The 13,880-nt window shown below is 42.3% G+C and overlaps 1 protein-coding gene across 2 annotated transcripts in view; it reads right to left on the minus strand.

Annotated features, from left to right (window-relative positions):
• OSBPL11 (oxysterol binding protein like 11) overlaps positions 1-13,880 on the minus strand; it is a 31,917-nt gene that overhangs the window by 16,427 nt on the left and 1,610 nt on the right. Inside the window, exons 1-5 of one of the 2 annotated variants that reach the window (XM_085227684.1) lie at positions 6,844-7,064; positions 2,733-2,801; positions 1,727-1,902; positions 1,332-1,411; positions 213-395 (exon numbers count right to left, since the gene is read on the minus strand). In XM_085227684.1, coding sequence (XP_085083810.1) covers positions 213-395; positions 1,332-1,411; positions 1,727-1,902; positions 2,733-2,801; positions 6,844-7,049 — 714 coding nt within the window. In that variant the 5' untranslated portion in view covers positions 7,050-7,064. Of the gene's footprint in view, positions 1-212; positions 396-1,331; positions 1,412-1,726; positions 1,903-2,732; positions 2,802-6,843; positions 7,065-13,880 lie in introns of those variants that run through there. The other variant, XM_085227685.1, reaches the window with a different exon arrangement.

The following is a 13,880-nucleotide window of genomic DNA, read 5'->3' on the forward strand; positions in this document are numbered from 1 at the left end:
CCGATTTGCAAAGATCACAGCCACAGAATACGTGTCATATGATTCTACAACAAGTCAGGATAAATCACTTAATCTCACATAGCTAAGCAGTAATAGTTTAGGAGATGTGACTGACAATATATGCATCTAATTAAAAACAGATTTCTCCACAATGCTAAACATAAGACAATGGTTCTTTCAAGAGATTGTTAGGTAATTCAAGGTATACAGACCTCTCGGACATCTACAAGGTGATCTGGCTGCAGAATAGGACCTCTTTTTCCAGTGGGTAATCTGTGATGCCCAACGTTGAAAAAGGAAACTGTGTTTTGGCTAGGTCTTCTTTGCAGCCCTGGAGAGTTGATGCTTCCTTGGGATGCGAGAGAGAAGCTACGAGATTTCAGAGGAGGGTTGTTCTGGTGAATAAATAAATAAGATTGAGAAATATTTACAATTAATTACAATAATTAACCAGCAAGTGTTCTAATTTAAACCACATAGAAGAACATTTAATCCCGGATTCTTAGTGAAACACTAACAGATGACAAAGCCATAAACATATCAGCAGCAACTGCTAAAAGGAATATTTTGTACTGCTGACAACTGCCCTGTTTTACAGTCTAATTATAAGGAATCAGTGCAATGAGAAGGATCAATACCTATCACTTCTGACTTGAAAATTAGTCCTTGATCTGCACCAGTTCTAGAAACTGACTGCCTGTGTGTCCTGTGTGGGTAGAATTCACATTTGAGAGAAAGGAATTTCAGTCTGATCTATTAATTGAAGTAAACATTAATTCAGGATAAATCCCTTGTAGATCATTCAATCTTAAAAGCAAGGTTTCATTCAGATAGCATATAGCTTTTATACTAATCAGGAGTTTCTACAGAAAGTATTACATTCACAACCACCCCACAAAGAACAAAGGTAAGCAACACTTGAAGAATTAATGGCTTATTTCTCAAACATGGAAAAAAGGAAAATAAAAAGTAAAACTTCCCAATGAAAGACCTTCCATAAAAATTAAATAAAGTTCAAGAACCACTGGAAAAGCCAAGCTTTTGCCCTCATCATTAAGTTCTGCTTCCCGATCAAATACCAGCTCACCAGCACCTGGTCAGGGAGGACCACTCAAATCTTCCAAGGCAAAGCCACTTCATTTCATTCCTAAAGCATACTTCCATTACAAGTTAGCTATTGCTCAGAGGAATGTTCCTTGTCAAGAGTCCCAAGCCCAACCACACGCTCTTTTGCTAGTATTTGTTTTAGATAACAGGATAGTTGCATTTCCACCTACTTCTTCCACCACCCTAAATTATTTTTGCCCAGGAAAATATGAATCATACAATACCTTCCCAATAGCTTCTGTGTGATGCTGTGTGCATATCTGCAGCCTGCTAACCCAGTGCTGTCGTTCTTTAGCATCAGTAGCTAACAAAAGCAAAGAAAAAGGATCATATACATGAAGATATTTAAGTACAGGCAAAAAAAAAAAATAAAAACCAAAAAAAACACGCAATTCTTTGAAACAGGCAGAGGACTTTCCAGGTCAGCTAAGCAAGTTTTAGATCCAAAAAAATGTTGATTAGCCATAACATTGTGCGTTTCACACAAAACACTCATTGCAACAGCCTGCTGCACAAGTTCTTTTGCTTTTAGACACACAGCCAAGCCCAGAACAGCAGCCACAGGTAGAAGATAGGAGTGCCTCTAGTGGAAAAGTGCCCCCAAGAACAGTAGTCCTACCTCTTAGTTTATACTGCTCCCCGCTGGCAGCATTGACTGTAAAGGTGTGCGAGTCTTCATCACTGGGTGAAATTACAGCTCCTGCTAGCTGCAACGTGCCCCTGGGCTTCAGGTATCTAGACTGCTCATTCACAAAGTACTCCAGCAGGCCAGCATCATTGTTTAGAACAAAAAACCTGCAACGGTGACGAAGTAAACACAGAAAATAAGCCTGGGCTGTTATTTTTAAGAAGGATGGGCAAAGGGGAAAGAAGCTAAAAAGTCAAAAGTTCATTACAAGTCAGTAGAGATGGGATTGGGATTTAAAGATTTGTGTCAATTCAGCCCCAGTCACGTGAAATACATTCCCAACAAGGCTGGCCACAAATTCTCAGCAATTTTTTTTCCTCAAAGATCAGGAATGTTATAGAGTGAGAGAATAAGAATGCTATTACAAGATTTTGAAAGTTTTGGGAACTCTGAGGCCTAACTCACCCTTAAAGTATGTAAACTAAGGATAGAACAGTTACAGAACAGTGAAGTAACAATAAGCATATTGACACAAATTACTGCATGGCAGAGGGAACAAGAATCTGGCCAAGGAGATACACAAAGGACTTATTTCTGATATCTATTTGGTTGAGCTGTGCTGCTCTAGGAAGCAGTGTGTTTGATCAGAAGGGTTCACCTATTACAAAAGAGCAAGTTAATCCATGGGAAACAAACAGCTGAGGGAACTAAAGGGAAAAGTTTGCTTGAGTTTGGATTTTCAGCCTTCTTATTTATCTAATGTGGTATTATCTGGCAGCAGGGCTGAATCCTCAAAAGAAAAAAACAAAGGGAATAGTACGAGTTTTCAGAAATGGGCAGGGAGAACAGTACCTATGCTGTGCATAAGACACTTCTGTCACGTTTGCCAAATAGAAAATGGGAAATTCCAGTGTTATTTAAAAAGATTGGAACATGCTCATTTGGATGTTGCCAAAAATGACCACTACTGAAAAACATCAGAAAAAACAAAGCTTACCGATATTGCCAACCAGTGACGAGATTGGTGTACTTCATTAAGTAGCCACAAATATTTTCCATGTGATCACTACCACAGAAAGAAAAATAAAAGCAATCAAATAACAATAACATCAAATGAAGACCAGATCTTCACATCTTTTGATTATTATCTGTTCTCTGAAAATTAATTTTTACTTTCAAAACGGCACCATCATTCTTAATAAAAAATATCAATAGTTAGCAAATTTTTCAGATTCCTTTCTGACATTATTTCATAAGACAGTTTAATTGGACTCAATGAACTCCAAATAATCTCAAGGCATAATTAGTTTCACCAACACCTGAGATTCATCCAGCAGCTCTGGATTAGTTGCAGGTAAACAAAGACTTAGCACACATACCTCTTCTGTTTCACACTATGTAAGCAAGCTTTGTAAACAAAACTAACTTTCACTAAGTTCAGAAAAATTCAAGCACAGCCACCTACCAAAACTGGTCCCTAGGCACTCCTATACCACCAAAACCACTTATCCTTAATATCCAGAATCCTTCCTGACTACACGAACAAATATAGATGCTGTACATGCAGGGTCTTGTCACATCAAGCCATTCCAAAGTATAAAACAAGTTTGAAACATCTCCTTCTCTGGTCTGGCAAGAAAGTCCAGTAGTTTCTCTTTCAATCTGAACTTGTGACATCCACCAAAACCAAGAACCCATGAAGGCACTCAGCGTGGAGACTTAACATCACTACAGACACAACACATTCATCACTTCTGAACATTTACAGACCCAAGTAAGGCTTACAGGTGTTATGGCTATGTACTATCTCCTTAAAACCACAATTTGAAAACTGATATAATACTGCAAATTCCCCTAATGCCACTGCAATGCCCTCAGCTCTTGCCAGAGCACGGCCCTGTAACTGAAGTAAGTGCACATTAGAGACAATTCAGCTCCTGTTATCCCAATGAAGAACTGAAACAACTAGCCAAATATCAGACCCTAACCATTTGCTTTTTAAAAGAGGATTAGGTCTTAAATTAAAATACCTGTAGATCACAGTACATTGAAGATTAAGTGATACTTATTCTGAAAATTATCCATCAGAGCAGCAGCTTGTTTCACTCATTAAGAGCTCCAAGCACTTCCTACAAGCAGGAACAGAAAGTGGGGACAGACTCCCCCTCCCAGAGATAAAGGATCTCCCTTATTAATGGATTTTGATTACAAACGCAGTGGGACTAAATATTGGTGTAAATCTCAAGGAACAGCTGACACAGCTGCCCACACTTCATTACTAAGTGGTGTCAATGGCATCGTGCTAGATCAGTGAACTGTGATGAGCTACTCAACAGCTGAACAAGTGTAATATATTGCGCCAAGCTTCACTTTAAATGAAGCTGTTTAGGACATCACTAACAAAGATAACCTCACAGTAAATCACTGCCATATGAGGAAGCCTCTATCTTCTGTAGCAGACTCCAAAGAAAAGATGGAAGAATGAACATTTTTGAAGAAAAAAAAAAAAGTTGTAATGCTGCAAATTGACATTTAGAAGCATACAGTTGGTTATTACTGCTGCCACTGCTATTACAGCAACATACTACAATGGAGAGCACCCAGTGGGACCATCTGGGAACTTAATTGGCAGCAGCTCATTAAGTGGTACTACACAGGTAAAAGTAATAGCCTGAATCCTCTCTGTCCTCCCAGCTATCCTGTATCTCAACTACATCAAAACACTATGGAGACACCACCAAGCACATCCTCTGTAGACACCTCATTTGTTGTTATGGCATCCAAGTGCTGTGCAGTTTAGACATGCTCACTGTCATCATCTGGCAGAAAGTTGTGAGACTGAAGAGTCATAAACTTGCGTCTAATGGTCTGAAAATTGCCCCTCATCATGGCTAATTGATTTCCATTTTGCGTCGTGAATCCAAACCTCACTCTTGCTTTGCAGCCACCCAGCAGCCTGCAGGCTCAGCACGCAGCTGCTGCCTTCCTCCATTCACTGCCTGCCTGGAGCACAGGTATGTTTAGCAGCTAGGAGAGTCACAAAAGCAACTGCAGGCTGAAATTAATTGAACAGGACCGTACGTAAGGCCACAGAAGTCCATTCACCTGATAGCAATGGTAAATTAAAACAGTCTGATTGAAATTTTAAACAGCATTGAGTGGGAATGATGAGACAACTGATCTGATCTGTCCAGAGAAAAAAATAACCTGCTGCAGAATTGACAGAGATGCACTTCCACAGCAAAGCAGCACTTGACTAATTTGTCCAGAAAGACAGAGCGTGAACTCATGCTAAATGAGCCTTTTCTTGTCTTTTGATTTTCTGCCAGTCCGGGCAGAATATTGATTAAATTATTTTCTACCCTTAATTGTGTGTGTGCAGCTATACTGGATCTGCAAGCCAAAGAGCCTATATTTAGGTTTCACCCTGCCAGAGGCTGGACAAACCCTCAGCACCTATGCACAGCACAGATTAGCCTACCCAAAGCTATGAGAAACTCTGCTGGTATTTAGTACACTTGCTTGACAGCATAAGAGCCTGGGAGCAAACAAACAAGCAAACATCTGAGCAGAAACACAGCCCTCAGAGGCATTAATCCCAGCACACTGTGCAGATCAGGGAATTGCCAGCATTTGAACTAAGGCTTATTTTTAAATAAGAAACTATTTTTTAAACCTTACAAAACAAAAAAAAAAAAAAGCAAGCTTAAATCCAGTCTGTAAAACACAATTCACAGAAGGCAGACCTTGCAACTGTACAAACCCACTGCAGAAACACTGTTAATCTCCTGATCTTCTTTTGGGTAAACACCAGTGCTTTCCTATGCATACAGCAAAACATTCTCAGGATTATTAGCAAACAGTGTCATGAGGCAGATAAAAGCACTGTTTTTTAAAAAAGAAATAATAATTCATTAAGATGGAATTAACATCAAAGCCCTTCAGAGAGCCACAGGAGGCACTCAGAAGGGCAAATTTCAAAAGCCAGCGGTCGGGGCTCACAGATATCCACAGCAGCAGAAAACAGTAAAACATGACTCAGAGCTTCCTTTGAGCCCTTACCAGTACTGCACCCAGGGGAACAACAGCAAGGCTTGTTTCACATCATCATGGTATTTCTGATTTTAGAGAAATGGATTTCAGAAGTGAATTTGACCACAAATACTGAGCAACGATCACAAGGCGGGGCTGCACTGGGATCCTTTCCCTCTGTAGGAAAGCCTTGGCGTTCCAGCTGCCAGCTCCATGCACGTGCATGTACCTGTGCCCTCTAACAACCCACGTGCTGGGGCTGCTTTCCAAATGCTCACAGCAGTTCAGCCATAATGAGTCAACAGCCCCTGAGGCCCACGTTCATGTAGAACTTCAGCGTCCTCCCTTCACTGCATGACAGAAGATGAGTGCAAGTGTCAAAACAGACCCATCACAGCTTGGAACACCTAAAGAAAAATTTTGCTTAGACTTTCGCTGAGCTACTTCAAGCAGCAATACCCAGTAAATCACAGCCACAGGTCCACAACACATCCTCCCAACCAATAAAGCATTTTTCAAAGGCCAAACATCACCCTGCTCCCCACCTGCCTCGCATTTTCATTTACAAACAGTGAGGCAGATTACACTGTCCCTGTAAGCAAGTGGTTAAAGTTAGTGAGGAGCTACAGAACAGTTCATTCTGCTTTCAGGGGACAGCCCCAACCCATCTGCAGTCACATCTTCCACAAGCGGTGTTTTCTGACAGCCAAGCACCACTCCAAAGACAGACGACAGGATAAGCAAACTGGCAACAACCCTCTGTGAATGCTTTATTTCCTTGCTCATTTGTCCTTTTCTGAAGCTGCAGCAGCTGTCAGTGTCTCGTGGGCTCGTTTCCTCCTGGGGGAGGAAAGAGAGCGGGTGATGGCTGGGCCTGGTTCCTCCTGCATCCTGTTTACAGGCAGCACCCAAGTCTTCCACATAGATGCAGAGTCCCTGAATGACATCTGCCACGATGAACGCAAGGCCAGCACCTCAGAGAAGGCTCCACACTGGTCGTCACCCCTTCTCCTCTCACACCACCCTCGAGCCTCACACACAAACACACCCCGTCCAGCAGCAGCACAGCACTTCACCTAGCTGGAAGGTGCTCACAGTGCTCCTGAGGCAGCCCCCTGATGCTTTTAGCTCTGATGAGCCTGGACAACCTCACACGGGACACTCGGAGCAGCCGCCAGGAATCTCTGAGCCAGCAGCTGGTCAAAGGAGCAGCTAAGAGCTTCCCCATGAGGCCCGGCTTCATGCAGCTGCTGAATGCACGTGGATTTGAGGAAATGAGCATCGTGCGGGGCAAACCAGTCATATAACCATCACGGCTGGAAAAGAACTATGAGATCATCTAGTTCAACCATCAACCCATCCCCGCCACACCCGCTAACCATGTCCCTCAATGGCTCTGACCACACAGTCTGAAGAAATAAGCAGCAGCTGTTTCTACTGAACTTCATCTGTGATAGCTTGCTTACTTCTCATACATCAGTGCAGAGCGCTCATCTACAAAGTATTAATTCCTCTTTTTGTTAAGAAGGAAACAGAGAAAGGAAAGAATAGATCTGTCAGCAGAAACTTTGGGCATATCAGACAGCAGAGACCACATGGTCCCAAGAAAATGCCAGCATTCTCCAACACTGCAGCTCTCTGCTGCTGAGAATGGGTTCCCCAGCACCTGAAGGAAGAAGGGCAAAGCCTTCAACTGCCTACCGGGTATCTGCATCAACAAGCTAGCTCTGCTTTTCCAAATGCCTTCTGAAAGAAATTAGAAGTCAACCTCACCATGCTATTTACTAACAGTGCCATGCAGCTGACTGTGAAATGGCTGCAGGAGCTCCTGCTCTTCAGTTCACATTGATGCCGTATTCCATTACAAGCTTAAAATACAACAGACAAGTGGAAAAAAAAGAAAATGTCTAAGTCCATGACATTGACAGTAAATATTGTGAACAGAACACTTGGCTGCAAGCATGCAAATACACCAGCAACACAAAGCCTCGATATATGATGAAATACTCCACATTCCTCTGTGTGGGCAAGGTGCTCTTCTACCACTCAGCTTCCCCAGCCACCAATAACACAGATGTGCTTGCACTTAAAATTTCTGCCAAGTCCTCAAGGGGAATGTAACAAATCAAGCTTACAAGGTTTTTTGGTTGTTCTTTTGTTTTAGAACTATCCTAATTCAACTTGCAATTTCATGCATTCAAGGCCGCAGATGAATTAGAAAGATGAAACAACACTAACACTTTTGTAGGGTAGCAATAGGAACAAAAGAGAGACAGCATTTAATCACTGAGAAGCAAAACACTGTTGTCATTGGACTGCTGCAAAACTGGTAATATTTAACTGCTTTATTGTTTACAGAGCTCGTTAGCTCTCAAAAGATGTTTTTTAAGTACCTGTTAAAAAAAAAAATGCAATCGGTTTCAGCTAAGCAATTTCTTTCACATATATGTAATCAGCTCGAGTCAGCATGAACTCCGCCCACATACAAGTTATTTGTGGGTTTTGCATCAGCAAAACACAACTGGAGCTGGACCTGGGAGTCAGCTGCCAGTGCTGTGGATTATTCCATAAGGATCACTACTCACTACTGCTGGAAAAGTAACTCTAGATTCAGCTGACAACAACGTTTTAGACGTGGAACACATGTAAAACAAACAGCTTAAGGAAGTATGAACTCTCCACTTTACACCCCTGGAATACAACTATTACTTCCTGCAGCTCTGCTACCATTCATGTTATCGTTTTGTGACTGTGCACCATAACACACCATTTCACACATTATTGTTACCAGGAAACAAAACTTTCCCTTCAAGTCTAGCAAGTAGGTTAAAGCTGTTCTGCTCAGTAAATAGTAGTAATATAACATAAGCTATGCAAACACACTGATGAATGAGCATTTTTGATATCCAGGAGTATCAGCTGCCTAGCACTTCAGAAAGTAATGGTTATATTCTCAGGCATTTTGGTCTGCTTCTAATCAAAGTGTAGAAAGATACACCTTTCCAATCTTAACACTTATTTGCCATTATGATTTTTTAAGTTGTATTGCAATTGGACACTGCCATCCTGAACTTCATAGCAACGCATCAATGACTTTTAAGTGTAGGTTCATTCACTGATCAGCTATCCAGACAAAAATAGAAGTTGAGCTGCTTATTATTTTTGAGATATTTCAGGTTCAAACACGTGGAAAAAATCATTGCAAGCACAAGGACTATCTAAATATTCAGTAAGACCATAAGCCTGGAATGCTCTAATATGGACAAAAAACAACTGTGTGAGCCACCAAACCAAAGCAGCAGCAGCAGGCAGCTGGTTACAAGTAATCTGCTGCCGGGGACCGTAAGTGCCTCCAATAAGTTGCCAAGTACACACTCTGCAACCCCTCGGATGACACCAAAGCAAGGGGAGCAGACACAATGTGAGAACATGAGCTCCCATTCAGGGGCTCCAAATCATCCAGAGGAATGGGTTGAGTGAGACCTCCTGAGCTTAACAAACCAATGCCTTATGCCTGGGATGGACTAACCCGTCAGTGCGAGCTGAGTACATCGTGCCAGACAAGAAAAGGACAAGAACTGGAGCCGTTCAGCCTCCTTCTGAGGAAAGGAAAGCTGGAGAGAAGCTCACCACTGCCTCCCACCACCCAGCAGGTGTCCATAAATAAGACGGAGCCAGACTCTTTCAGAGATACCCTGCAGAAGGGCAGACAGAGATGGCATCAAGTTGCAACAAGAGAAATTCCTTGCTGGACACGAGAAAAAATTCTTCTTGGGAAAACCCCCAAGAGAGGAGCCAAGAGAGGCTGTGTGACCTCCATCCTTGGAGTCACCCAAAATAAAACCAGAGAAGGTCCTGGACGTTCCATTCCAGCTTTGGAACTGACCCTGCTCAGAGCAGGAAACTGGACTAGAGATTTCCCAACCCAATTACACAGAAATTAATCAAAAACATTCCTACATTAAGCTCAGCAGGTTGATGAGTAGCTACTCCTCAGGGCTAAGCACTAATTAAGAAAGCACCTGTGTTCATTTAGGCACTTACAGTTATGATAATAAACAAAAACAGCAGGACTGCTTTCTTGTTCAGAGCTTTAAGTGGACAGTGATCCTCAGACAAGGAATTATCCAAAACTGTTCACTGTACAATGAAAAGGAACTTCAGACATTATTCACTTGGTGCAAATGCTCCAATTAGAAGTCTCCATGTGGTTTTCTTCCCTTACATTTGTCACTGATGTTTATGAAGGAGTCATGAGCAAACAACAGAGAAAGAGGACATTATCATCTCACTACACAGATTGGAAACTGATGTAGAGTGAGTTTTCAGCCTCTCAAACTTTGAGAAGCTGTGGCCTGATTTATTTACTTATTACTTTCTACCCTAACTTAGCAGCTGACACATTCAAACCACAGCTTCTGTGAATTTTAGCTGCAGCTGTGACCCTGCAACAGTTTCTGCAGAATCACAGACAATTGTTCCAAACTAGGCCTCCGAGAAAAATGAACACCCAATTAGTTATTACAGAGGCAAAACAGTTTAAGCAGCCTGTTAGCACAGGGGAAATCAGAGCCAGAGTGAGAAACCAGCTCCTTGACACAGCATCTTGCAGCCCTACCGACCTTGGGCTTCCTGCTGCAGACCACTCACCTACTGCTCCTCTGCTGCAAATGCAGCCAAGTTCTGAGCTCTGTAGGAAATCAATATGCCAGTTCCTAAACACTTTTTTTTTTTTTAAAAAAGGTTTTCAGCCTCATCAAGAACTCAGGAATTTTCATGTGAAAGGCAAAAATGCACATCCAAGGCAAAAAGTCCTTTCCAAGAGACTGATGTTCCTGCTCCAAAGCCCAGTGGCATTACAGACTGTCAAACACAAGACTGTCAAAAAAATACCAGCACTTCCATCCATTTCAGCCTTCTGCAGTCCATCAATAGATGCACATTACAGAAAGCCTGAAACCATACAAGCTTTGCAAGCACCCCAAAATGAAAGCTGTCAGACTGTCACCAGCAGGCAGTTATTTGCTGCAATACAAATGCATTAGCACTGGCTGACAACGGGCCTTCAGGAAACAGAGGTCTTTGCACACATGCCATGATTTCTGTGGTATTGCAAGTGAAGCACAAGAAGCTGCCTAAGATGGCACTTTCTGCTTGCGCACTAAGCAATGTGATTAGGTCAGCCGTATGCAGTTTGGTTTTCGTCTTCTCCCAAGGGAGAGAGCGTGCGTGGCAGAGGAGGATGTTAATATTTTAGGCGATTTTAATTAACATGCTGCTACAGGATTACATTAAAAAAGGCAAAGCTGAAAAAATAGTCTTCGCAGTTAGAGGAGAGGCATTTCTAATGGCCGTTAGTTCCTGCAGAGATCTGTTCCTGACAAAGCACGAATCGTTTGCTATTTAAAAGCTATTTTAATCTTCTGCTTGTTCAGTTTAATTTTAAAATGCTAAATGAATATCCTAATATTAAGGAAAATATCCTGTGCATCAGAACCAAGTCCCACCTTTATCTCCCCTGCCCCAGCAACTTCCACATCTCCACTCTCACACCACAGCTGTGCCCTGGGATGCAGGCAGGGCTGCTGACAATTGCTCATGAAGCCACAGGGCTGGGGAAGGGAACCAGACCTCACTGACCCAGCTCAGGTCATTGCATCAGGCACTACGGAGGTATACTTCAGTCACCCAAACCTGTTTCCCCAACTCCATTACCCCTCACATGCATGCACTTCTAATTTACAGTGCATCTAAACTTTCATCTGCTGCAATTCCGCTCTTCCAGCCTGTAAGCTGGTGTGAACATGAACCTGCCCTTAAGAAGCACTTGAGGCTTCAACAAGCATTGAAGTACACGCACAACAACCCTGATGTTTTAATAACAAAGCATGGATCATGAGGCTGAGAGTCAACTGAGCCTTTTAAAAATGGATTTCTTGTCTATTCTAATGAGAAAGTTACTTGGAACATGGCATTTCTCAAGTGGCATTATAGATATGGTGTACTCTCCAAGCAAAGACTCAATGAGGATAAATAAATCCAGGTCCCAGGGCTTTGAGCAATTTCCCTCCAATGCATCAAATTAATCGCTCTGATCTGATTTCTAGCAACAAAAGGGAGTACAACACACAAAATAGCAAAACTAAATTCTGGATTTCATAGCAATTCTTTCAGAAACTCCTCCTTCCAGCAGCAAACATCACAGCTCAGCAGCCCAGTACCAGTCCGGAACACGAGTGTGTCACCACAGACACCAAAAACAGAACCAGCACCAAGTGAAGCTTGATGTCACAGTGCCAGAGTCAGCAGGACACCAAGGGAACACAGGCTCTCAAGGGAAGACACCGAGGCAGGCATCACCCCATGCCAGACCCAGGTAAGCCACAAAGCCTCCCGCTGCTTTAGGCAAAGAGGAAGGCACAAAAAACCCAGGTGCGATCCCAGAGAATTTGTTTTAAATAGCATTGAGGAAATACCAGGAGGGCAAGAATTATAGGGAACTGCTCCAGGTGACATTTGCAGTATGATTGTGAGGGTTTTGTTCTATACTTTTCAAATGATAGGGACTCATATGTATGCTGGCCTGCTCTCTGGAGCGCTAAGCTAATTAGGTCAGCCAACACATCGCGTGGCAGCCTAAGTGAGAATTAGTTGTATTACTATTAATTTACATTAATGCTATGATGACAAGTGCCAGTTCTGAGACAGGAGGGTTGGGTCAGCCACAAAGAAGTCCGCAGCAGAAAGAGCTAATAAACATGCTGCCACTGCCCTATGTTTACCCCCCAGTATCAAACAAACATTCTCGGAACATGAACAGAAAATAATAGAAACTAGAGAAATTCCGTATCTTTTCTCACAGCTAAAGCTGGCATCAATTCCATCCTCAATAAAAAGGGCTCTCATCAACATCTTCTCAAGAAGATGGTATCAGTTTCAAGACACTTCCCTTTATTAGAACTAATTAGGCTCCTTTCACAAGGCAGAATGAATAAGAAAAAAAAAAATTATGCACTTTCACAGCCAAGCTCAGTCTCGCACACTTGGCAGCCACATCAGATGGAAATGCAAAAGGTTAAGCCACCCCCTCCACTGGGGACTACAACAACCACCTGTTACGAAACACATTGCCCATGGTAGTTCACAACCACCTCAAAATACAGAATTAAAATATATCCATGTGTTTTAGCTACCAGGTTTTCTGTCGCACTACTGCATGCTGATACACTCAAACAGAAGACTGATACAAAGCCATTAGCAACTGGGGGATGTTTGTTTGATGGGGATGCTATTGTAAGTTTGCTCATAAGTTTACAAAGGGCAGCCAGTATCAACTGTTGGCAACTTTTAAAAGAGTTACAATGCTGTAATGCTGCTCTCTTTGCCAAAACCCTCTCTCACCTGTTTGTCTGCACTTCTGTTTGCAGACTCTCAGTCTCTCTTACTCCAGCCCAGAGGTCCATGGAGTAATATTGCAACAGCAACTCCTCTATGCTGACAGCAAACAGAATCCATCATGAGAAACCCTCTTACCTGTCATTGCCACCCCTAGCAAAAAGAAATACTCACCTAGGGAACTGACTCCCTGCCATAGAATACTTCCATTCTATACTACTTCACAACCCTACAGCACTTGCAAACTTTCAAGACCTAAAGTTAACTTGCTTCCTTGAAAAGGTGCAAGAGACATCTATTCGGTACCACTTAACAAATATTTATGGCAACATTCAAATCATATAGGTTTTTAAATGCAACCTGATTGTAGAAATCAGTTATACAAGTTCATTAATTTCCTAGCAATATGTATCTCCACCAGCAAGAGAATAAATATCGGACTTTTTTTAATAGCAGCTGAATTGATTTACACATTTGAAGAAAAATGTGAGAGGACAACACATTAGCACATGGCCAGGATATCAGAGGCTAAGGATAACAATCTTGTTTCACTAGTCAGTTGCAGGGCTTTTAGCTTTCAGCTTTGTAGATAAATGAGAACCAGTTATTGCAAGCCATTTCTCAGAATTATCTGAAAGCCCCTCAAGGGGCTGAGAAGATTTGTTACATGTCCCTGGTACATCTTCTGCCCAGCTCTCTGTTAGCTCACAGACACAGG

The sequence above is a fragment of the Meleagris gallopavo genome, chromosome 7, assembly GCF_905368555.1.
Source record: "Meleagris gallopavo chromosome 7, MGAL_WU_HG_1.1, whole genome shotgun sequence".
In the NCBI taxonomy this organism is placed as follows: domain Eukaryota; kingdom Metazoa; phylum Chordata; class Aves; order Galliformes; family Phasianidae; genus Meleagris; species Meleagris gallopavo.